The 24,754-nt window shown below is 39.7% G+C and overlaps 1 protein-coding gene across 1 annotated transcript; it reads right to left on the bottom strand.

Annotated features, from left to right (window-relative positions):
- Positions 1-202: 202 nt before the first annotated feature.
- Positions 203-23,929, bottom strand: LOC120309242 (S-adenosyl-L-methionine-dependent tRNA 4-demethylwyosine synthase TYW1-like). Its single transcript, XM_039346293.1, has 16 exons — positions 23,747-23,929; positions 22,169-22,308; positions 21,512-21,643; positions 20,045-20,146; positions 17,138-17,332; positions 16,140-16,415; positions 14,860-14,982; positions 13,728-13,845; positions 11,775-11,827; positions 10,309-10,427; positions 9,809-9,918; positions 7,246-7,423; positions 6,448-6,583; positions 6,031-6,141; positions 3,688-3,855; positions 203-1,581 (listed from the first exon to the last, which is right to left on the bottom strand). Exons 1-16 carry the CDS (start codon positions 23,748-23,750, stop codon positions 1,360-1,362), a joined length of 2,187 nt encoding a protein of 728 aa, XP_039202227.1. The 5' UTR covers positions 23,751-23,929; the 3' UTR covers positions 203-1,359.
- Positions 23,930-24,754: the final 825 nt, after the last annotated feature.

Genomic DNA, 24,754 nt, shown 5'->3' on the forward strand with positions numbered 1-24,754 from the left:
TACTTTTGGGGAGACAAAGTTGTCTGCTAGGTTTGTCAGGAACGTGTTTGATCTTCCACTTGGTGCAGTGTCATATAGACAGACTATATGTAACCTTAGGCAGAACCCTTGTCAATCTAAATTATTCCATGTGCTGCCACCATTCCATAAATAATACAAAAAATAATAAAATAGATTGTCATTTTACTTGAGAGTCACAAAGGTAGGTATGAAATTTAGATTTTTATTTTGTTTGCTTTCAAAATTTTAAAACCTTTTTTTAAAGCGGGTATCAAAGTATATATAAATTTAAAAAATACTAATTAGGGCAGAAACTGTTAAGGAAAAGAATAATAATTTTAACAAAGCAATCCAGTATTTAACACCACATTAATGGATCCATGAGAAACACTGAAAAATATATAGATACAGGTTTTAATCCTAGATTGCTGCATTCACAGATGAGAGCAAAAATATTCACACACCAAGAGATAGGATACTTTTTGTTTTTAATTTATTGTAGCTAAATTTCTAGCAAAATGAGAGGTGTATTTCAATTTAATATAGATTGCCCACACACACCATTGGGCCACAGTGGCTACAGCTCTTTTCAAACATTTTTAGATGGTCAATTCATGCCAGGTGCACAGCACATAAGGACTGTTGCAACAGATATCCAAAGAAACGGGAAAATCCCTTCACATTCGAGTTTTGCGTGACTTAACAATCTTCAGGTACATTTACGGAAAAAAATAAAATAGTTTTATGTCTGGAGTCCACAGATATAACTCAAGATATATCGCTGATCGCAAGGGAACCCTTAATTAGGAAAATGGGGTGCATTTTTTTATTTTGGGTGGCTTGAAGGGGGCACAGATGATCATGCCACGTGAATAGACAAAAACAGATTACAAAATGTGGGCCATGCCCATTCTGGGTGCTGTGAGGACTGCAAAAATTGTAGCGCTGAAAGGGCACAGCTGTCCACTCCTGGATTAGAATGAGAAATGGAAAAATAAGGAGGATGCATATGGGTGGAAACTGAAATTACAGGTAGTTCTCAATCAGTTTCTTAGAGGCAGTTCAAAGTTATGACAGATGTAATTCCTGGTTCAGTTATGATCATAAGTCAAGGACTACAGTATCTCTCACTGAGAGATTTGAGAAGAATAAATTAATAGCATCTACCTGCCTTTTAAAAAGCATATAATTTACTATTTTCCTTTGGGTAGAATAAGAAAGAAAGAAAAAAAACATTTTGGATAGCCCCAAGAGAAATGGAAATCTCAACTTTTATGCAACACTTTTTGATGTTAGTGTACAAACCAAAAATTCTGGTTATATCCTAGCTGGCTCAAAAATAGTCCAATTTTAAAGTTGTCAGCATCCGGAGATGTCCTTTATTTTGTTTTTTCGTTGAAATCTTGTATCCATTGGGTCAAAACCTCTTTCCTTAGCTCCAAACACTGCCCAAGGAGGAGTCAATGCTACATAGTCAGAAGAAGTGAATGTTTTAATTCCTCCACTCTGTTCATATTCATGGACCAATTCTTGAAAGCGATCGTAGTCAATCCAGGTATGCCATTTCCCTTCAATCTTGAACTAAAGGAAAAAGCAGATGTATAATTGTGATACAGAGGGGTGGGTTATTGTTGTTTTTTGTTTTTAATCCCCAGAACTCCCCAGTTAGAATGACCATTGCCAAGAATTCTATGAGCTAAAATCCACATATCTGGAAGACAGAAAGAGTGGAGAAGACTGTACTGAACAATATTACTGTTTCTTGTTTGGAGTAGTGTCAGCCCAGCCATTTTTTTCTTCAAAAAAACACAATTAAATATTTCTTTAGTGTGATGTGTGATCTAGCCACATTTACTGAGGGTCTCTTAGGTATAATGGACAACCTTAAAGCAATGCCTATGGATACTAAGACTTCTAGTGAGTTAATCTCTCCCACTTCCCTCCACTTCCACATCCTAGTAAGTATATCAAATCTAACCTTTTTAATGGTCATAGATCAGTAGTATGCATCTCAATTCTATACAAGTTCCCTAACTCTGCTCTTTGCTCAGATGTTACAAATTAGTACAGTCTGCTCTACCAAGCAGAGATTTTTGATTAGAATAGAATAGAGCTGGAAGGGACCTTGGAGGTCTTGTAGTCCAGCCCCCTGCTCAAGCAGGAGAACCTATACCATCCCAGACAGGTGATTGTCCAGTCTCTTCTTGAAAATTTCCAGTGATGGAGCGCCCACGATTTCTGGGGGTAAGCTGTTCCACTGGTTGATTGTTATGGATAAGGAGCAAAGAACATCCAGAAGTGGCTCAAAAGACTGGGAATCTCTTCTCATTTGGAGAACAGGAGCATCACACATTTTTCTTGGATGGATTAGATTTCCAATTTTGAAATATTCATAACATACCTATTATTTTAACTGCTCTTTTACCTCACTTTTGCAATTCCCATTGTTAAATTTATACTTGTTGTGACTTGAAGGCTGGACTCCCTCACATAATATCCAAAGATGTCACTGTGACCACATATCTAGGGTCTTTGCCTCATTTAACTTTGGATTTAGATTTTCCAAATAGCAATCAATCACAGATCTGGCAGGCCTTCTTAGATTAAAAAAAAAATGCTGGCAGTCAGCATTGCTAGAAATATGTTTGTTTACCCAGAAAAAAAAATGGAAGAAGCTAAGCTGATAGAAAGTATCCTGCGGGACTAGAAAGAGTAATATGAAACCATCTGACTAGAATGCCCTTCCGTTAAATAAGTATTTTGAGATTGGCCCCACCAAAGAGGACAGCCTGTGGCAAACTGGAAAAGCCTTAGCAACTTTTTACAGCAACCAATAACATGGCCTGAATCCTGAAGAGGCCTGTGGCTCAAAAACATTAGCATCCTTATTTTAAAAATGTTTGTTTTTATTGTTTATAATAGTCATAAAGCACCTTCATGATCATTAGATAGTCCTCAATTTACGACCACAGTTGAGACCAGAATTTCCATTGCTAAACAAAGTGATTGTTAAGTGAATCACACCCGAATTTACTATATTTCTTGCCACAACTGTTAAGCAAATCACTGAAGCTGTTAAGTGAATCATGCGGTTGTTAAAGTGAACCTGGCTTCCCCCATTGACTTTGCTTGCTGAAAGCTGGTCAGGAAGGTTGCAAATGGTGATCGAATGAACCCCAGAATGCTGCAAACACTGTAAATGTTAAGAGCCATGGTGGTGCAGTGGTTAGAAAGCAGTATTCCAGGCTGACTCTGCCAACTGCCTGCAGTTTGATTCTGACCGGCTCAAAGTTCACTTGGCCTTCCTTCCTTTCCGAGGTTGGTAAAATGAGGACCCAGATTGTTGGGGGTAATATGCAGATTCTATAAATCGTTTAGAGAGGGCTGTAAAGCACCGTGAAGCAGTATATAAGTCTAAATGCTATTGCTAAATACGTGCTGATTGTCAAACACCATAATTTTAATCACATGACTGTGTGGATGTTGCACTGGTCATAAAGTGCAAAAGCTAGTCATAAATTATTATTTTTTCTGGTGCCATTGTAACTTTGAATTGATTGCTAAACAAATGGTTGTAAGTCAGAGACTATCTGTGCAGCTGAAAATGAGCCTACAGTGCTAATAATGAATATTTAAATCTTCCTAACCCAAAAGTTTTGGAAATGACCTAAAGAGGCTGAGAATTACCTTTTTGTGGGCAATGAGGAGACAGTTGGAGTGCTCGTGTTCGCTGGCAATTTCATAGTCTGGGAGGAGGTCAGCCAGATCTTGCACAAAACGCTTCACTTCTTCATGCCAAGGGACATTGGCCATGGTGAGACTGCTGGCTGAGCTTTCCCCACAGTATGTCACACCCTGTTGAGGAAACATTTTCTTAAGTTTAGAGCCCTAGACCTTACTCAAATTGGTTTGGTTTTTTTTCCCCTAAAAGAACATATTGGCATCTAGTGCAGTAATGTTACAAATTACTGAACAAGTAGAATTATTCTTAAGGCATAACCAGAACAAAGCAGCCATAAGCAGCCACAAGATTAGAGCCCTTGAAAAACAACATTGGACATGTTTGTGGGTGACTCTGCTGTTTCTAACGGGGATCAGCAATCTGATGGCTGCAACAACCATAAACAGCCCGTAAGTCAGATGTAGTCCTAAACTCTCTCTTCCAGCATGAGAGACTTAAAAAAAATCACAATTTCTATTCCTGTAGGGCAGATTCTGAAGTTGAAACTCAATGAGAAGGAAGGACTCACTGGAGAAGAGCCTAATGCTGGGAAAGATTGAGGACAATAGAAGGGGGCAACAGAATGAGGTGACTGAATGGAGTCACTGAAGCAGTGGGTGTGAGCTTAAATGAACTCCAGAAGATGGTAGAGGACAGGAAGGCCTGTTGTCCATGGGGTTGCAATGGGTCGGACACAACTTCGCAACTAACAGCAACATTCCTGTAGGGATCCACCCATTCTTTAATTAATTACAGGTCAATATAAAGAGTTATTTCTCATCTCAGACTTACAGTCTATAAGCAAATGATAAAGGAAAAAAAACTGGAGAAGGAAAGGTAAAGAGCAGTGAGGGCAATCCTTGACTTATGTAACTGAAGTTATGAGGACACCAAAAAAGCAACTTATGATCTGGATTCAAAGTTACGCTGGCCATTCCCTCCCATAGTCATGTGACCACCTTTTAGGAAGTCAGCAATTGGCCCACATTTATGGGCATTTGCAGTGGCTCCCGGTCACGTGACTGCGATTTATGTTGTTGCTGTAAACAGGCATTTACTTCTGATTTCCAGCAAAAAAAACCCATCCTACAGTGAACAATGGGTTTGCTTTACAACCGCCATGTTCACTTAACAATCACAAAAGAAGTCATAAAACCAAGTGAACTGTTTAAAGACTTTCACAACTAATGACCGTAATTGGGGGCTCAATTACAGTCATAAGTTGAAGACTACTTGTATCAAAATATCACATCTTAATATTATGCTGGCTTAAGAATGATTTTTCAGATCAATATAGGAAGGACTTCAAACTGGGTAGAAAATGAATCAGCAGGTTGGCCCTGCTCTTTTTCTATCCAGTCTCCACAGATTCAGTTGGAATTCTTGAAAGGTCCAAGCAGATATTCCCAAGAACCTTACAAGCAGGGCATGAAAGTAACTAATCTTCACATTGTCTGTGTCAGAATCCAATTATATTTCATCTTTAATTATCAAACATAGAAAACCCCAATTCTGCCTTCTCTGGATTCTGCCATAAGAGGGAGAGAAGGGGGAGAACAAAGGGGCTTTATGGCCCTCACTTCCTTCAGTACACTTCAAAGAGCTGAATGCTGAATGTATGTTTATTGTAACCTCAAAGTGTTAGCACCCAAGAACATTACCATAACAAGGAAGGGTATTTGCCTTTCATGTAGTTATCTGAAGTCTCCATCCAGACGGAAGAGAGAAGAAAGGGGGTGGAATTGTGATACTTGAAACTATCACTGGAAGGGGGGTTGATTGGGTGGGACTACTGGGGAACCCCTTAAAACCTTGAATGGGAGAGCTTGAACCCCAAGTCCTGTCTAGCATGCCTGCAACCATTTTCTCTTAATAAAGGATTCCTGTTGGAAGAATTATTCCAAGAGTTCTGTCTTCTTAAGATGCAAAGTGGGGTGGGTCCTTACAGTCTGTCCTCAGCGAGTAGTGCTGCCTCTGACCCTGAATGTTCTCTATCATGAGGGCTAATGTTCCTCCACCATGAATTCATAGGCTACTTGGCAAAGCCTTTTAATTCAGAGTTAGTTATGTACAATGTAAAACAAGGGGGAAGGGTACAGACTGAATCATGTAGAATGTAGATTAAAGGGGCAGGGTATAGACTGAAAAGCAAAATCTGCCCTAAAATGTTTTGTGGAAGTATTTGGAATCAGGCCTAGTCAAATTTGTCATTTATCATACATAAAACATTTCTCTGAAAAACAATGAACTCACAAGAAAGGTCAAATGTGGGAAGCAAGAAGGGCCCACCCTATCAATCAACACCTCACCTTAATTTCTATGAAATCTGGCTTGCCAAGAGACACCAAATCTGAATAAGCTTTCAGCTCCTCCACATTCCAAGCTTTCACCAGTGTTAATCTGTATACAGTGCGCTGTTGCTAAAAAAAATTGGGAGATAGCAGTTTTCAATTACAACATGCAATAGTAGTGCATACAAATAAAAGGATATGAGCAAGACTACATTTCAGCAGAAGTGTTGCTGAATTTAGCATCAGGTTTTCAACTGAAAAGAGCACTAAGCCAATTTATTTTAACTATGACAGTTCATTGTAATCTGAACTTTGGACGTAAAGAATGTAATTTGTAAAGGTTTTAATGACATTATGATCACATACAAGAACCCCAAGCTTTCCCACTATTACTTCAGTGTCAAGGGAGAACCAAACTTAAGTTTAATGCCATACCTTTTCAGCTAAGGCTTGCAAGCTATCTAGAAACCGCTGCCAAAAGTCTTTAAAGAGAGGTCTATCAATCTTCTTCAGACTATCTTTGGTGCTGGCATCCACACTGACATACAGCTGTGTGACAGGCTGGAGGTTCCTGTTTGTGAGGCAACAGTGAAAGCTCTAAAACTGGAATATTGCTACTCAAGTTTTTTAGAAAAAAAAAAAAGCTAAAATTCAGTATATTTTAGATGGCAGCTGCTCTGGATTTCAAATTATTTCCAAGAGCATGTGTGACATTGAGGTCCAAAGTGGGGTGGGTAGTGTGGATATACAAAGCTGTTCTTATCTAACCTTGGGCATCTAGCATGATAGAGACTAAATTAAAAACGTAAACTTTGAGGCCATATGTACCCTCCAAAATCCTTGTTGTGCTCCAGTCTCTCCAAACACGACTTTCAATTTACAATTTTCAGAGAGACAGATGGGAGAAAGTATTAACTAAGGAAATAATCACACCAACTGTATTTAATTAAGTTAATTTAATTTTAAATTCATTCAGAGCCAGTTATTGTCCAAACTCCAGCCATTACTGTATCTCTGGCCTGCCTACTTTTCACAATGAATCTCTCAGCACACTATCCCAACTGTAGGCTGAAGTAACAATATAACAAAGTTGGAAGAGACCATGGAGATCTCTTCCAGTCCAACCCCCTGCTCCGGCAGGAAACCTCATATGATTTCAGACAAATGGCTATCCAATCTCTTTGCAGCACCAACAAATGGGAAGGAAGGGGTACAATTTCTCAGGATTATCACCTAATTTCCTCTGGAAACTGTGCATTTGTAACCAAAAAACTTGAAATGTTGCGATGATGCAGCAGCTTTAGGAACTGGTTGATCTGTGGGTACATGATTGGCTCCCCAACAAGAGACAGTGCACAATGCTTGGCTTCCATCCCTTCTCTGAAACGATCATTTCTCACGCCGGGGACTCCTAAAAAGAGAATAAAATCATTTCCAACCAGAATGGTGAGAATAGTTTGCAGCAGTAGAATAATTCAGGGCCAGAAGACTGCAGGCAACCCATCTCCCACTCTCTACACTCCTTTTGTGACTCCATGTCACAAAACATATATAGTCCTCGACTTTGAAGTATGTGTAGTCTTCGACTTTGGAGAATAGATTGACTCCCTTTTCTTTGTGGCCACCCCTGAGATACTGGAATACTGCTATTATGTCACCCCTAGTCCTTCTCTTCATTAAACTAGACATACCCACTTCCAGCAACCATTCCTAAAACATATAAGGAACGGTTGCTGGAATTGGGTATGTCTAGTTTAATGAAGAGAAGGACTAGGGGTGACATGATAGCAGTGTTCAAGTATCTCAGGGGTGGCCACAAAGAAGAGGGAGTCAAGCTATCCTCCAAAGCGCCTGAAGGCAGGACAAGAAGCAACGGATGGAAATTAATCACAAAGAGAGAAGCAACCTAGAACTAAGGAGAAATTTCCTGACAGTTAGAACAATTAATCAGTGGAACAACCTGCCTCCAGAAATTGTGAATGCTCCAACACTGGAATTTTTAAGAAGAGACTGGACAGCCATTTGTCTAAAATGGTATAGGGTTTCCTGCCTGAGCAGGGAGTTGGACTAAATGACCTCCAGGGTCCCTTCCAACTGTATTATTATTATTATTATTATTATTATTACTACTACTACTATTAATGATAATAATATACTTACAACCAAGTTGAGCCCAAATTTCTGTTGCTAAATGATGCAGTTATTGTGAATTTTGTTCCATTTTATGACCTTTATTGCCATAGTTGTTAAGTTAATCACTGCAGCTGTTAAGTTAGTAACATGATTATTAAGTGAATGTGGTTTTCCCATTGACAACAGGTGATCATGTGACCCTGGAACACTGCAACCGTGATAAATATGAAGCAGTGGCCAGGAGTCTGAATTTTGCTCATGTGATAACGGGGATGCTGCAATGGCCATAAGCAATGATGGCAAACCTTTTAGAGACCGAGTGCCCAAACTGCAACCCAAAACCCATTTATGCATCGTTGGGTGCTGGGTGGGTGTGGCCCATTGGGTGGGCATGGCTGCAGTGGTAATGGCAGACTGGGTGGGACTAAAAAGTTCAATCAATTCCAACTTTGCAAGATTTTTTTTTTGTAGGAAGTTGAAATTGACTGATGGATTGAAATTTTTTTTTTTTTCACACGGTGGCGGGGGCCTAAAAGGAAAAGGTTTTATAAAACCCAGTTGAAGGCCGAGGACTGGGGTGACGGAGCGCGTGCCCAGAGAGGGCTCTGAGTGCCGCCTCTGGCACCCGTGCCATAGGTTCACCACCACTGGCCATAAGTGTCAAAAATGATCATAAGTCACTTTTTTCGGTACCATCAAAACTTTAAATGGTCACTAAATGAATTGTTGTAAATCGAGGACTACCTGTAGAACAGCATTTTCAATCCTTTCTATGGTGATATTTGGAAGTTACAGGATAATCTAAATGCCTTGAACTTTTCAGATGCTTAAAGAACCATTAAATGTCCCCAAACAGGCCCAAACATTTAGTTCCTCCCATGAGCTCCTCTCCTCCCCCAAGAATACATAAAGAAGTATTAAGAAATCAGTTAGTTACACTAAATAACTACATTTCTTTTCATTGGAGTAGAAATAGTAAACAGAAAAATTAAACTGCAATTAAAGAAGAAAGATTTAGAAGAATCTAATGGTGTATGTCATAACATGATAACAAAATACATTACAGATTTTCTGTTAATTTTGACAAATATTTTGGATGCTCGGCCCACATTTATAGCCATTTACAGCATCCCACAATCATATCACCAAGATTTACAATGTTTTTTTGATCGAAATTGGCAGTTATTTCTGGCTTTCTAAGAAAACCCACCCATTGGGAGCAATGGATTTGCTTAATGATTACAATGTTTGCTTAATGATTATGGCACTCACTTTACACTTTACAACTTCCATAAACAAACCCTGTTAACCCAACTAAAATTCATATTCAAGATTCTTTTGACGGAAGAAGAGCAGCAAAAGCTTATGCCTCTTCTTATTACAGTATCTTTCCATCTGATATCCTCCAAATGGGCTGCTATTATATTTCCAAGAATTTTACAGATATGTACTACTATAATTTCCAGAAACAAAACAGCCTCGGGACCAATATAATCATTTGTACTTAGGATGAAAGAAAAACCTGAAGCTCTGATGTAACAGAAAGAGCTTCAGGTTTTTTTTTTTTAGTTAAAAGAGGCTCTCTTCCCTCATATGTCAGTCACTAAAAGATTCAAGATCCAATTACTAAAACAAAAATCACATGCATAGGATCCTCACCCACCTTTGAACTGTTTGATCAAATTCTGATGGTTTTCAATGGCTTCCTGCAAGATCATCTCTGGCTGGTCCATCTTCCATCGCCACTCTGTGCCAACAGGATTTGTATGGTGTCTGAAAAATATAAATATATAATTAAAAAATAATGCTATGTACCTGAGAATTAATCTGGCAGTGTAGGACTAACCAAATTAAAGCAATGCTTTTTTGAAAATCTGGCCTTTGGTAGACTCAATCCTGTACAGCAAGTCTGGTGTAATTGTTAAGGCACCAGGCTAGAAAACAGGAGACTATGAGTTGTAGTCCTGCCTTAGGCATGAAGCCAGTTGGGTGACCTTGGTCCAGTCAAGCCCTAGGAAGTACACAATGGTAAACTACTTCCTAAAATCTTGCCAAGAAAACTGCAGGGACTTGTCCAGGCAGTCACCAAAAATCAACACTGACTTGGAGGTACAAACATTTTAACATTTTTCCTAAAAAAAATATTCAGTCCCAGATCTTTACCTCCAACAGAAGACACATTTATTAGCACAAGCCAAACTCGGTGTGGTCTCCATACAGCGGTGGCTTTCAATGCCATAAAAGGTGTGCTTGTAACAGCCTCCTCTTCCACGAAGCATTGACTATCAGACAAATGTGAACAACAACAAAATAAATAACAGTTGTCTCAAGATGGTGCTGCTATTACAAGCATTTACCTTATACATCATATTTTATTTTTACCAACCTAAATTATTCTTAAACTATAATATATTACATGCCATTTTGGAATGAGAAGAAAGGTAGAATATAAACCAAATTTAAAAATAGAAATAAATTCTTGCTGGCACTAAATGTTAAATGGTATGTTCTCTACTGGAGAAAAAAAGTATTCTGCAATATGGAGCCATCACTAAATAAAGTGAAGGGATCCCACAGAAGCTGAATGCAGGCCCTCCTAACTGCAAAGTCATATCACCAAATTATTATTATTATTTTACAGTTTTTATGGCCCCTCCTCCTCAAAAGACAATGGGTGGACTGAAACGCATTAAAAATATACAAAATAACAATAGATATTGCACCGCAATGCACACCAATAACACTTAATTAGGAAAGGCTGGGTGAAATAAAATCATGAAATCATCCAGGAGTGGGAGGACATAACAAATCTAATAAATTCAATTGAATTAAAAATCTACAACTATCTCAATACTATAAAGGAGAGAACATTGTGATAATTAATATAAATTTATTTCTGCATTTTCTTTTTATTATCATTAATTTATTTAAAGCATTTTCAGCTTTTCTTCGGTTACACTGTGATGAATATAAAACCCACCATAGGGAAGTTGTGCCTCTGAGGAGCCAGATTCACTTATTTTAGTTGCCCTCCAAATTCATCTGGAGGGCGTGAGATTGGGAGAGACCTGTTATTATTATACAAAATCCTATATGTTTTTTGTATTAGACACTATTGTTATTACCATCATGATTAGGTTACTTGAGGGACTGTCTCACTCCACTGGGATTGACCCATCCCACTCGTGCTGGCAGAGGAGGCCTGCTGCGGGTCCCGTCAGCCCAATTATTCCGGTTGGCGGGGTCCACGAGGGCCCTCTCTGCTATTGCTCCTGCTTGCTGGAACATCTTGCCCCCACCCCATGTGAGGTTGGTCCCAACCCTCCTATCCTTTCATAAGGGCCTAAAGACCTGGTTCTGCCAGTCAGCTTGGGACCTCAGTGGGGGAGCAGCACAGTAGAGGTGGTTGATCTAGTAATGACAGATCCTACCTCTCTGCACTCCGCCCCCCTCCCCCATGTTTTCTTAGGTGTTAATGTTTGATTTTAATTATTTATGTTTTAATTGTACATGTATAGATATATTTTTATAACTGTAAGCCGCCCAGAATTACCCTATAGTAAGATGGGTGGCCAATACATTTTATAAATAAATAAATTTAAAAATTGATTGGAAAAGAAAAGCAGCACCTTTGTCCATCGGCAAAGCTTCACTCCAGAATGGCTCCCAATTAATCTATAACCTGAATGAAAAAGGAGGTTTTTGTTTTAGTTTGAATGATATTATAGCAAAAAGAAATGGCCATAAAGATCCTGATGGGCTATCAAATACAAGCAAACACTTTTCTTCGAAGTCAGCTCCAGTAAGCACAAGATAGTTTATTTGGTTTTGACTATTTATGTGATTATATTGTTTTTAATACTGTGAAAACCATGATTTGTGGCTCAGTTCAATAAACTATGGTCAAGAAAAGTATGGTTTAGCATGCTGTATGAGAGAGCCATTTGGATGTAGGGGTGAAGGCATTGGGTTAGAAAGTGAGAGAATGAACTCTAACCCAGTCTTAGGCACAAAATCAACTAAATGACCTTGGATCAGTCAGTCTCTCTCAGCCCTAGGAAGAAGGAAAGGGCAATTACTTCCAAATGAGCTGCCAAGAAAACAGCAGGGAGTTGTCCAAATAGTTGTCAGGAGTCAAGATTGACTTGAAGACAAAAACAAACAAACAAAACAAACAAACAAAAGAATATAAACCTAGTCATTTAATTGGTCTGTCTCCATCTGACTACTCTTACAATAAAGCAGTGTTTCTTAACCCTGGCAACTTTAAAATGTGTTGATGCTGGCTGGGGAATTCTGGGAGTTGAAGTCCACACATCTTAAAAGTTTGCACGGTTGAGAAATACTGCAATAAAGTGAATTTTTAATTTAGTTTCATTCATAGGAATGGGTCTCCCAACCATTTCATCCTCACAGCAGCCCTGCAAAATAGGCCAGGAGAAAGAACAGTTCCAATAGAAAATATGTAGCTCAGGATTCAACCATGGAGACCTTTGTAGTGTCTGAGCTTGTTGTTTGCTTGCAGAAAACAAGCTCAGAGTCATTACCTGACTAGATAACACCATCAGTGCAAATGAGTGTGGAGTCTGCTCCCTAATTATACACAGAAATTTGTCCTGCCAGTTGTGGTTCCCCACTAAAGAACAGCCTCAGAGTCAAAGTTATTCAATGAGCTTCATAGAAAGTGGGAACCCGAGCCTCAGGCTTCCTCATAATAAGCTCTACCTGCACCACTACACCAACTCCCCAAATTCTTGCAATATCCAAGCTTGTGTTCCTGTAGCTGTTCAATTTCTGAACATAACATACAAAGAGATAAATGCTTGCTTGAAAATAAGTCTGGGCAATATTATGGAATATATCTGCAAATGTTGTGCCCCTTCCCCTGCTTACACGAATCTGTCTGTCGATCTTTAAAAAGACTTACATGGCCACCCATTTCAACATACAACTCCAGTAGCTAACAATCATCTAAAACATTTAAATTGTGTTCACCTGCAACATTGAGAATTATGTTTGAATTACCTGAATATTTGAAAACAGAATAGCCTTTTTGAAAGCAGAATTCAATGGGTTGTCATCAATTATGTTATATGGTAGATTTTAAAAAATTCCCATCTCTCAAAGATTTTGCCCCTTAATGGAACCCTAAAATAGTGGATGATATTTTACTTCATTGTGAATTTTATAAAAGTTTTGGGAAGAAGTTATCTGAGCTACTTTAAAATCTAAACCAGGAAGAGATTCTTCTGAATATGGAAAACCTTTACTTGCAAATGAAAATCCTAAGCATTCCAGTGGCAACAGCCAGATTTTTAACTATGACTTTAAAAACAAGGCTTTTAATAACAAATCAATGAGCTGGGGTCTTAAGTCTATTATGTAATATTTATTTAAAAAAATTACTTGTTATATCCATTTGATCTAATGCCAAGTTTAAATTATGTTTGTAACTTGTCCTGGACTTTTTGGCTGTAAATAAAATTGAATGACTGAATTTAAAACACCAATAATAGCTACAATAAATACACTAATTATAATAACAATCAATGTAGGTTGCCCCTGCAGTGCAACCCCATCACCTTGCTTTGTGAGTGCCTCTCGAAGAGCAGGTGTGATCATCTCTCTTCTCCCATCCTCCCCTTTGCCATGTTGAGTTCCAACTCCAATGGGAATCTCTCCGTCAGTTTGATGCTCTTTCTATGCAAGAACAGATTTTTTTTTTTAAAAGGAAGCTGAATTGTTCTGCTCCCTGTTCTTCAGTTGGAGAAATGCTTTCATTAAAATGCTATGAAACTGCTACAGCTTTGGCCAGCTTCGTAGGATGGCATTTTTACAATGGACTGCTCACAATTAGGATTGTACTAGAAACGGAGACTTTCAACGGCAAAACAAAGTGTGACTTCTACTGCTATCACTGCCAGAAGACAGCAGCGCAACAATAGGGCAGGCTTGGGTAGTGGTAGTAGTAGTACCCTAGAAATACCCCCTAGAAATAGAAATAGCCTCAACTTACAAGCAACTGGGACCAGAACTTCAGTTGCTAAGCAATGAGTTGTAAAACGTAACCCTATTGCTTAGCAACGGCAATCTCCGCAGTCCCAGTGGCCATTGTTAATCCTATCATTAATAAGCAAGACGATTTCCTGCCAGCTTCCCAAAATCAAGTCAGCGGGGAAACCAGCAGAAAGTTGCAAGTCCAAATGGCTTGCAAACAGGCCAACAGGTAGGTAACTGCTGCCAGTCTGGGGAGGCCATGAAGGGGTGCATGAGGCTGTGAGAGAGAGTTGGGGAAGATGTATGGGTGGCACAGGAAGGGTTGGGGAGGAAGTGAGGGAGGCATGGCAAAGCTTGGGGAGGGTGCAAGTGCCCTGTATGGTGCAAGAGCAAGGGAGTTGGTAGAGAGTGCACAGCTGGGAAGACTTTGCCCAGCAACTTCCAACTTTCCCTGCCGGCTTCCCCACTGACTTTCTGTGGAAGCCAGCAGGGAAAGTTGCAAATGGCAATCATATGATCATGGGGCACTGCAATTGGTTGTAATTGCAAATCAGTTGCCAAATACCCAGATCACACTCATATGGAGCTCCGAAGACCAGTCATAACCATCATTCACTCAACACTGTTGTAACTTTGAATGGTGGCTGAATAGTCATAAGTCGAAGGATACATGAGCAAGCAGAAAGGTCTTTGGATTAAGGGCAAAATTCTCCTTACCTGAGATTTCTTCATGTGGCCCATCATTTTGCCCAAATCTTCAACATCCACAACCTGATCTGCACCTCTACCATTCTCTATATCAGATTCCTCCTCACTTGTGGTTTCAAACAAATCCTCCTCCTAACATGCAGAACAAGGAAAGAGAAAGCACAAGCCATGTTTCCAATCTATTCCATTCTCTAGTTAATAAGATACCCACTGAGTTGTCCTTAGGTGCAGCACTGACGCTGTTTGATGCCTTCTCCAAAAATTGGTCAGAAGTCTGTCTAATAACAGCCAGCATAATCCAACTCATAAAGAAGTAGGCCTGGAAGAGACAGATTCAAAATCTACCTCTTCCATGGATCACACCTATAAAACTCAGAAAATTAAAAAATATATATTTAGGAATCTCTATGGCATAATGTGGTTTGTCTGATTTTTGGCTTAGAAAACTGCATGAATCAATCACAATGGTTGGTAAACAATGTTTTCTGTCTTAAAGGATGGTAAAATGAGTATGAAGAACATCAATTATGTGTTAGAGACTCTTTCAGCAAGATTCCTGTATTGAGCAGGATTGGAATCATCACTTAAATAATTCCTTATTTTTTCTGGATGTTTGATTCTACAGTAGTAAAAAACAGAAAAGAATAAGAAATAGGTATATTGGAACAAGTAAATGAAGAAGATAAAAGCTGGAGCACAAAGGAAATGGAGGAAGCCTGAACAGAAAAAAAAAAAAAAAGTGGGGAAAATTCTCAGAGTTATGAGTGTGTGCTGCCCAAAAGAAGAGTAAAAAAAGATCCAAGACTGTTCTGTAATATATATAGATCATTGATGGTGAACCTTTTAGAGACTGAGTGCAAAACCCACTTATGCATCGTCGAGTGCCGGGCGGGTGTGGCCCATTGGGTGGGTGTGGCCCATTGGGTGGGCATGGCACATTGGGTGGGCATGGCCCATTGGGTGGGTGTGGCTACGGTGGTAACGGCAGACTGGGTGGGACTAAAAAGTTCAATCAATCAATTCCAATTTTGCAAGATCTTTTTTTTTTCCTTCGACAAGTTGAAATTGACTGAACCTTTTTTTTTTTTTTTGCAGTGAAAAGGTTTTATAAAAGCTAGCTGAAGGCCTAGGACTGGGGCAACGGTGCGCGTGCCCACAGAGAGGGCTCTGAGTGCCGCCTCTGGCACCTGTGCCATAGGCTCGCCACCACTGATATATAGATGAGGTTCATTACATAAAAGAAGCAACAGAGCCAAAATCATAGAGTTCTATCAGTCCGCTCCACTTACTTCTTTCTCCGCATGTTTCGAGGTCTCTGGCTCTTTTGCTTCTTCTCTCACTTTTGGTTTGGATCTACATCGCCCTTTTTTGCATGTCCCACTACAGGCCTTCTGGTCCCCTTTGGCAAGAGCTTGAACCCTCGTGAGCAACTTGGCCTTCCAAGCCTCAAAATCAGCCTCAATGCTTCCATGCTGGCTCTTCACCACATTGCTGTCCCCTCTAGCACATGACAGAATGCGCTGAGCACCCAGCATCCACAGCCACTTGTCAATGTTCCTGCTCACCTGCAGAGAAAACAAGAGCCAGAGAGGCAATGTTTGGGTCCTAAAAAGGCAAACGATGCTAATCATAATGGGCATATTTGGAAAGTTCCAAGTTCAAAGGAGTCTGCCCCACCTCCTTCCTTCTTCCTGTTGTATCACTTCCATCACCCCTTTTGTCTCCAAACCAATAAAAAGAGCCTCCATATTAAACAGCAGACTCAGGAAAGGTATTAGAGGAAGTAACTAGAGAATCAAAAAAAATACACACATTTTCTTATCTGTTAAATGTAAAGATGCCACTAATCCAACATCTAAGACAATCACTACTGGATATCACATAGTCAGAGTGGCAGAGTAGTGGAAAAAAATACGCTTCTGGCTACCTAACTTTTTTTCAGCCATTCCTCTAACTTGTAATTTCACCACGTGGTAGAAACTGTTTTTTAAAGTGAAAATAACATTCATGCTCCATTATTGTATTTCATAGCTTTCCACTAATTCCATATAAGCAACTGTATAATCACTTGTTGAAAAGGAGAAGATATTGAAATATCACCTGATTTGCTTTATAACCATTGTAGAAATGGTTGTAAAATTGACCCTGATCATATGGTGCTTTGACTTATGACCACAATGACTTACAACTACAATTCTGAGCTCCACTGTGGTGGTAAGTTCAGAACAAACTATATCAATAACATGCACAGATTTATTTACTTTTTGAAAAGTAAAACAATACTCACAGTGTTGAAGTGGTCGGCATAAACTGAATTTCCCAAACCAAAGACAGCGTATCGCAGGCCCTTCAGATATGCTTTGCCAACTCTGAAGTCATTGGCCGCCTCTTCCAGCCACTTGCAGAACCATGCAGCATTCTCTGTGGGTTTGCCGTCAGTGTAAGTGGCAACTAAGAACACGCAGATATTCTGGCTGCTTATCTGAACAAATCCCCAAAGGAAAACGGTTTTTTTTTTTTGTCTGTCATAACATTTAAATCAATTACTGTTGTTTACCGTTCATAGTAAAAAAAAAAAAGAGAGAGAGAGAAATGCCAAAATTTCATTCAAAGTAACTCATTAAGTGTTTTCCGGTGAGACCGGTCCATCAGGGCAATCTGGTCTAACCCAAATATGGGACGGAGCATATTGCTTCCGCTTTTGCCTTTCAGCCCCAATCTAGGAGCTTTCACAGGCAGTCGCTTCTGCAACAGGCTATTTGTGTGTTAAATTTAAATTTACCGATCAAGAATTAAAGGGAGACTAGTATAGCTATTTTAAGCTATTTAGCTCTCATCAGCTAGTCGATAAATTTAAAAGTAACTCATCTTTGAAGAGCTTGGTCCTAACATCAGAGGAAAGGAATTCTTCTCATTCATTCCTCCTCAGATTCTGCATGCCAATAAAGGATATGAAACTATTAACTGTTCAATATATTATTAGGATGACATTTTTCATGCAAAGGAGATGTTCTGTAGGGTTTCTCCCTTCAAATTCCCCCCAAATAACTATTTGGGATATTATTCTATTTGATGTGGGAAAGACCATTCTGAAGAAGGTCTGTGATGACCCAGGGCCCCGAACGGAGGGGAAGCACTTAGCTGGTCAGAATAATTGTCTTTGTAAGCACTGCCAATGTTCACCCAACAGCCCCCACATATGCTGGCACAAGTTCAATAAAACAGTCAATGGAGTTAAACAATTCTTTAAAGTAAAACAGATAACAAAGTATGATCTTTTCCACACTCAGCTTGCCTGTAACCTGCAAACTGCAAAACTGAGGACAGCAAGGAGAACTCAGCAGGAAACAAACTTGATCCAAAATACAAAGAGTCCAGGTACAAGAGCTCAAATCACAAGAGTTCACATTTGTTCCCGGCAAATGCCCCATCCCACAGCGTCTCCTTAAATACCTACTCCCCAGGTATGCCCTGTGGAGTGGGGTGTGACGCTCTCCTCCCGAGCAAGTGAGCCTGCCTCCTTCTCTCTGCTCTCCTTGCTCTGGGATCTGGTGGGGGGGGCCTTGCTCCTCGCCTGAGCTCTGCCTTCCCTGTTCCAAACTTGAAGGGCCCTGGCCTGCTTCAGCCTGTTCCTCCCCACAGTCCTCTGAAGCCACAGATACCCCCTCCTGGGCCTCAACAGGGAACTCCATGTCTTCCTCAGAGTCAGGCTCTGACGGAGGCATGACAAGGTCTGTCTATCAGGTCACTATGAGTTGATACTCACTTGAGAACATAATCAAACAATTAAAATGTTATTTTGTTATTGTTGTTAACCATTAGGATATTGATTCTGTCTGTCTGTCTAATTTATTTGCCATCTGAAATCAACCATAGTTTAGGCAATTTACAGAATTTACATAGTAAATACAAGTTTAGAATAAAATTTAAAAGGCAACTACAGATAAAAGGCTACATTTATAGAACTATGGAAAATGACACTATTATATACAGTTAATCAAAAAGGTCCTTCAGAACAGCGGTCCCCAATCTTTCCAGCTTGGCGGCCTGGCCAGGCCCGGTGAGGAGGAGTGGTGTAAGTGGCAGTGCACGCACACGCACAGCTCCATTTGTGCAAGCAGCATGTGCGCACCTTCCACTCGTGAGAATTGAGTTTTGTGCATGAGCAGAGGGTGCTTGCACTCATGTGCAAAGCTCTGCTCGTGAGCCGAAGGCACTTGAATAGAGGGTACTGTGCTCTTGCGCAAAGCTCCACTCACATAAGCACAAGTGCCCTCCGCTCACTCGAGCGGAGCTTCATGTGTGAGCGCGAGTGCCCTCCACTCACGCAAATGGAGCTTCACATGTATGCACTTGCCCATTTTCCCCATGACCCAGTTTTGAACAGGCTGCAGCCCAGGGGTTGTGAACTCCTGCTCTAAAAGAGCTATTTTTTCTCCTGCACCTGGAAGACTGTAAGGTAATTGTTGTTTCAAGGCCATATTATATCAAAGGTAGGGTACTGCTATAGAAAAAATGTCACTATTGCCCACCACTGTATTTCTTGGGAGATGGGGATTCTTAGCAGGCTTCCCCTTATGTCCAGGTAGTATGGACAGAAACTAATATGGAAAAACAGTTCCCAAGCTCAGAGCCATATATAGCTTTAGTGACTAGCACCTTAAAATGCACTTGGAATCCACTGGTAACGGTACAGCTCCTGCAGCAGAGGTATATCAATAATCTGAGTGTGTATGCTGATGCCTTCTGGATCACATGAAATTTTGGTGCAGCCTCACATAGAGTATGGTAATCTAACAGAGAAGCTCAGTTTGGTTAAAGGCACTGGGTTAAAAACTAAGAGATTCAGAGTTCTAATTCTACCTTAGGCACAAACTCAGCAGGATGACTTTGGGCTGGTCATTTTCCTAAGAAGAAAGCAATGGAAATCATTTCTGAAAATTTTGCAAAGAAAACTACATGGACTTGTCCAGGCAATTGCCAGGAGTCAAAATGGACTTGAAAACAAACAAAAAAAAGAGATGATAAAGGCTTAAACACCCATTCCTCAGTTCATCCAGTTCCAAGCAAGGCCTCAGCTGAAGCACCACCCACAGCTCTCCTGGCCATAGTTTTTACTTGCTCTTAAAGCAGGTGCCATGAATCCATGAGAACCCACAGATGGCATTCCGGCTAGAAGAGATGAAATACAAACCTCATCTATGAGAGAGTCATCTGGATCATAATCTTGCATATCAATAATTTCTGCTGGCAAATTAATGGTGGCAACAGCTTCAGTAAGTACTAGTGCAAACCGCTAGAGAGAAAGAAAGAAAAAACCCAGTGAAGATCTGTTTCATATAAGAAAGCCACACTAGGTGATTCTTTGATCTATGAAGGAGAAAATTGCTTCAGCTTTATCTCTTGCAATTCTTGAGTGCAAGGCAGGGAGATGCTAGGGTTTAGCACTGAAACAGCAGCTAGCTCACACACATAATCCCCACCACTATTTAGGAACTGCAGGCATCAGGAAAAACCCAAGAAGACAAAAACCTCAGACACTACTTCCAGTATTTGACAGTGGAAAGCACTGAAATGGATGGACTCCAGCAACTCTTGTGATTGGAAAATGCTCGTACATAAAAATTAATGTATCTAGACCAGAAGGAAAAATCTCCACTCTGAACTGGACTCAGAAGGACTTGGAGTGGGAACTCATAAAAGTAGAGATGGGCAACCTGCTATATGCAACCTCTCATATCTTTGGGGGCAATTCCTTCTAATTAAAAATCAACAATAATGTCTTTCAAGTGGAAAAATTCTAAGACTATAGTGTACCCTCTAAAAATAGTTATCACAATGAAAACAAAACACCAATCTCTCCACAACCCACAGCCTTCAAATTCCATTGCTCTATGATCAGACACACACACTTTGCTTATTAATCTTATACTGCAGCCTTTGTCCTCTTACTCTTGCTATAAAGAGGCAGAAATGTGGCTATCTAATAGGACCTTGAAAACTCTGCGCACCACCATGCTGGTTTGCTGAATAGTTCAGGATACTGTTCTCTGATACAGCACAACTGCTACAAATGCCCAAAAGGGCACTTTATCTTATTCCTCAATCACAATCCCAGTGAGCTTGGATTGAAAAAGAGGTTTTGGCTGAAAATTATCTGGACAGCACTAGTACTGAATGAGGATTTGAAACGTAATCTCTGTTCTACAAATCTAATACCTGAAATGCTACATAAACTGGCTATATGACCCTTGCAACTTCCTGGCAAGAATTATGAACATAGCAGCCAAGAAGCCTCTAATTTTGATCCAGTTGCTGAGTATAACTACTCACCACTTAAGGAAAGATTGGACAGCACCTAAATTCCCTTTCTTATGTCTTTTCTCCACTATCACCACCACTTTATTACACCCCCAAATAATCTCATATTAAAATTATTTCTTTATAAGTAACAGATTTTCAAGGCTCAATTAGATAAAATTCAGTATGACCAGCAACAAATGGCCAAGCTCTGAAGATAAGAATAAACCAAAAAACACCTATGAGTGTGCTTTTTTTCTCCTGAAAATGGTCAACTACCTCTATTCAACTAAAGAAGAAAAAAAAGACATGGCTGCAAGACAAATTAATTCACCTCTTGCTGAATTAATGAACTGTTTACCTTTGCTGTTCCAGTCTGGGAACCATAGAATACCTTCACTCCGGCTACATGGACTTTGTCAAGGCTTGGATCTTGTTCTTTTTCAGCAGCTGTGATTTTAGGAAGATTTAATTCTGCAAGGCGATTTTTGTTCTACAAAGGAAATATTTAAACAACAGATTCCCAGAAATAAACTTAGTCTCTTTGTTTCCTGATGCCATTAGTCACTTTACCCCTCAATGCAGATGATGTACAACTTAGAGAGAAAGACAGTTTTGTCTAAGAAAGTTTTCTCTTATAGAGGACTACATCCTTTATCTGAACAAGAGAAATTAAGTAATCAGGCAGGAAATATCATCCACTAATACTGAGAGGACAACATATATACTATAAATAGATTTCATTCCCTGGAGAAAAAACGAACTATAACTATACTTGTGTAGTTTGCCTCAAACAGTTTAATTTCTGAATAAACTTGCAGAAGATAGTACTATGGTTTTGGTGGAAAGAATTTACCTCCTTTGAGATGGCGAGGGGTATATTTTTTGCTACTGAATGTTTCTTAATCTCTCAACTGCTCGAGCACTCAGGAAGCCACCACTAGAGATTCCATCATCTTTCCATCAAGGTTGAAGTTCCCAGAATTGAAAATATTAGACACAGTGAGATTAAAATTACCTGCTCTTTGACTTTGTTGAGGAACTGGAAGCAAAACCAAAGGCTGATTCCAAAAGCTGCACATGAATAGAGGTAAAATCGGTTCAGCCACAGGAAAGTTAAATGAGCATGGAAATTGTCCCAGGTGTCTGCAGGAGTATCTAAAACACAACAGAACAAAATGCTACTATTATTAAAAGCCAGATATCAGGATAAATTGAGGTCTGCTCTCTGGTAAGCATGCTTTGGACCAAATTAAAGGTGGCAGAATCATTGTATAATCTTAGAACTATATTGTTTGCCAGGGACCATTAAAGATATTAAATCCAACTACATGCTCAACTCAGAAGCCAAATTAAAGTATCTCAGATACATGGTACTGAAACATCAATTGTCATTCCTTCAGTTTCTTTACAGGACTTAATTTCTAGTCTCCTAATTATCTTTCTTGACTTTCTCTGAATCTGCTCAAAATTCTCTGAATCCTTCTCAACATGTGATATCCAGAGCCTTTTACAGTATTTAGAGCAGAGAACTGACCAAAGCAGAAAAGAGTGGAACAATTATTTACTATGATTTGGAAATTCAATTTCTGTTGATGCAGTCCTAAAATTGCATATGCCTTCCTGTCAGCAACCTTATGTTGCTTGCTCATATTCCATTTGCAATCATTTACTCTACCCAGATTTTTTCCCCACCATCTATCCTCTGTAAGTCATATCCTCAGTGGGATCAAAAGAAGCAAGATGGTTACAGCTTGTCAAAACCCCACTATTTATATGTATACTGATGTCAAATGCACATACAAAAGATCAGGGCTTAAATCATACTGCCTCTTGAGTTTTTCATTTTTGTTTCCTAAGTAATTATCAGTGTATCCATTGTGGGCCCTGCTAGATATTTAATATCAACAGAATTCAGCTTTTGGGGGGATAGGATCCATACTGTGCTGATTGGTTTGTTATAATATTTTTATATATTTAATATAGGCAGCCATATAAATTGAATACATAAATAATGTGGAATAAAATGCCACTAGAGTTCAAGCAAGCTCTGCCTTAATGTACTAATGTTTGAGCATAAAGTTTTGTTTTCTTGTGCTTTGTATTATTAGTTATGCCTGGGCTGCTATTTTTATTGTACTTCTGTAAGCCATCCAGAGCCATTACAGGAGTAAGAAAAATATACTTTTTACAAACTTATTATTTCCTAAGCAAGTTAGAGCCAATAAAATTAGAGATGGAGAATATAAGTTCTATACAATCACGAGTGTACAATTGTGCAAAAGTGTCACCATGTACTTTTTCTTAAATTTCACGTAATGTTTAAGTAAACCTTATAAAATCGTCCTATTTATTTGCACAGGAAGCTTCCAAGAAAACTGTATTCGTATTCTATGGAATGATACAAACTCGTGACTTTTTAGATCCTGATTCTTTGGCGGGCTACAGGACTTCCATGTTAATAAATAAATATGCTAAAGGTTTAAGAATCCGTCGCTTGTCAAAAACCTTGGCATGCTTTCTGGAGACTAAACCGCATCTAAGCCAATAAGGCTTCCTTCCCAAGAAGTAAGGTTTTTCGCCTCCAAGTACTTACCCATGTCTTCCCTCCCAAGCCGCAATTCCCGATCCTACCAGACGATGTTTTTCTGGGTTTTTCGGGACCGCAGGGGGTCATTCCCAAGCAGCCCCATTACTTGCCCCACGAGCTCACAGGCGCAGCCATTTTGCACCTTCCACCCCTGGCATGCTGGGAAGAGGACATTAACCTCTCAGTGGCTGAAGATAAAGTTCGCCCTCCAGCACTAGCGATCGCTACAAAACGCTCTCCTTCCAAAGTGTGCATGCTTTTAATCAAGAAATAGAGAAGCATCTTCCAGAATCGAGTGTATCAGAGAGGTTGAAAGGAGAATCGAAAATCCATGCATTTAAATAATGCGGATCCTAAATGCTTCGTGTTGGACTAGGGGGAGACATTGAGCCATGGTTTGTTTTAAAGGCATGGTTGGTTCGTTATGCCAATCAACCATCCACTGTAGTGATTAAAGAGCCTTCTCGGTCTGTGTGGTATGAATAAACCACAACCGGTTAGTATATTAAAACAATTTAAACTCGAATGAAGGCGAATATACGTGTCCCAGGATAATGTTGCAGGAGCCAATCTGGGTCGGTCACCGGGACCAGAGGTTTAGTCTTCCGAGCTGGAGTTCATCCTCAGGGAATTTCTTTTTTTCTAGACTTTGTGCCTCTGGCAGGAAGACTAAACCTCTATTCCCGGTGACAGATGCAAGACTGGATCCTGCACAATTTAAACAAACGATGTTTAAATACGATTATATGAACCTGCACAGTGACAAGTCCAAGATCATCTGTTCAAGGATTTGAAGACAGTCCTTCCTAAGATACCTACTGGCTATTTTTTTTTTAAAGTGCTACTTGCATTTTTGATCAAACCTCCGCAAAAAAGGAGTCAGATCTTTAAACCTCGGTTTTTGTTTTTGTTTTTGATGGGGTCCCTCTTAATTAAGCCTTCTCACTCGCAAGAGGTCACTTTTAAACGAGGAACCATTAGTCTTCGGGATTGGTTTCCCACCCGAGTGAGTTA

This window comes from Crotalus tigris, unplaced genomic scaffold, assembly GCF_016545835.1.
Source record: "Crotalus tigris isolate CLP2741 ecotype Arizona unplaced genomic scaffold, ASM1654583v1 scf7180000017987.690289119674:8195010, whole genome shotgun sequence".
Classification (NCBI taxonomy): Eukaryota; Metazoa; Chordata; class Lepidosauria; order Squamata; family Viperidae; genus Crotalus; species Crotalus tigris.

Bases quoted from the DNA above. Each gene is read 5' to 3' on its own strand.
- LOC120309242 (XM_039346293.1), bottom strand. The intron at 21,644-22,168 runs GTAATTTTAATC...TTTCCTTTGTAG, and splicing joins TCAACAAAGTCAAAGAGCAG to AACAAAAATCGCCTTGCAGA. The intron at 16,416-17,137 runs GTGAGTATTGTT...TTTTCTCTGCAG, and splicing joins ATGCCGACCACTTCAACACT to GTGAGCAGGAACATTGACAA.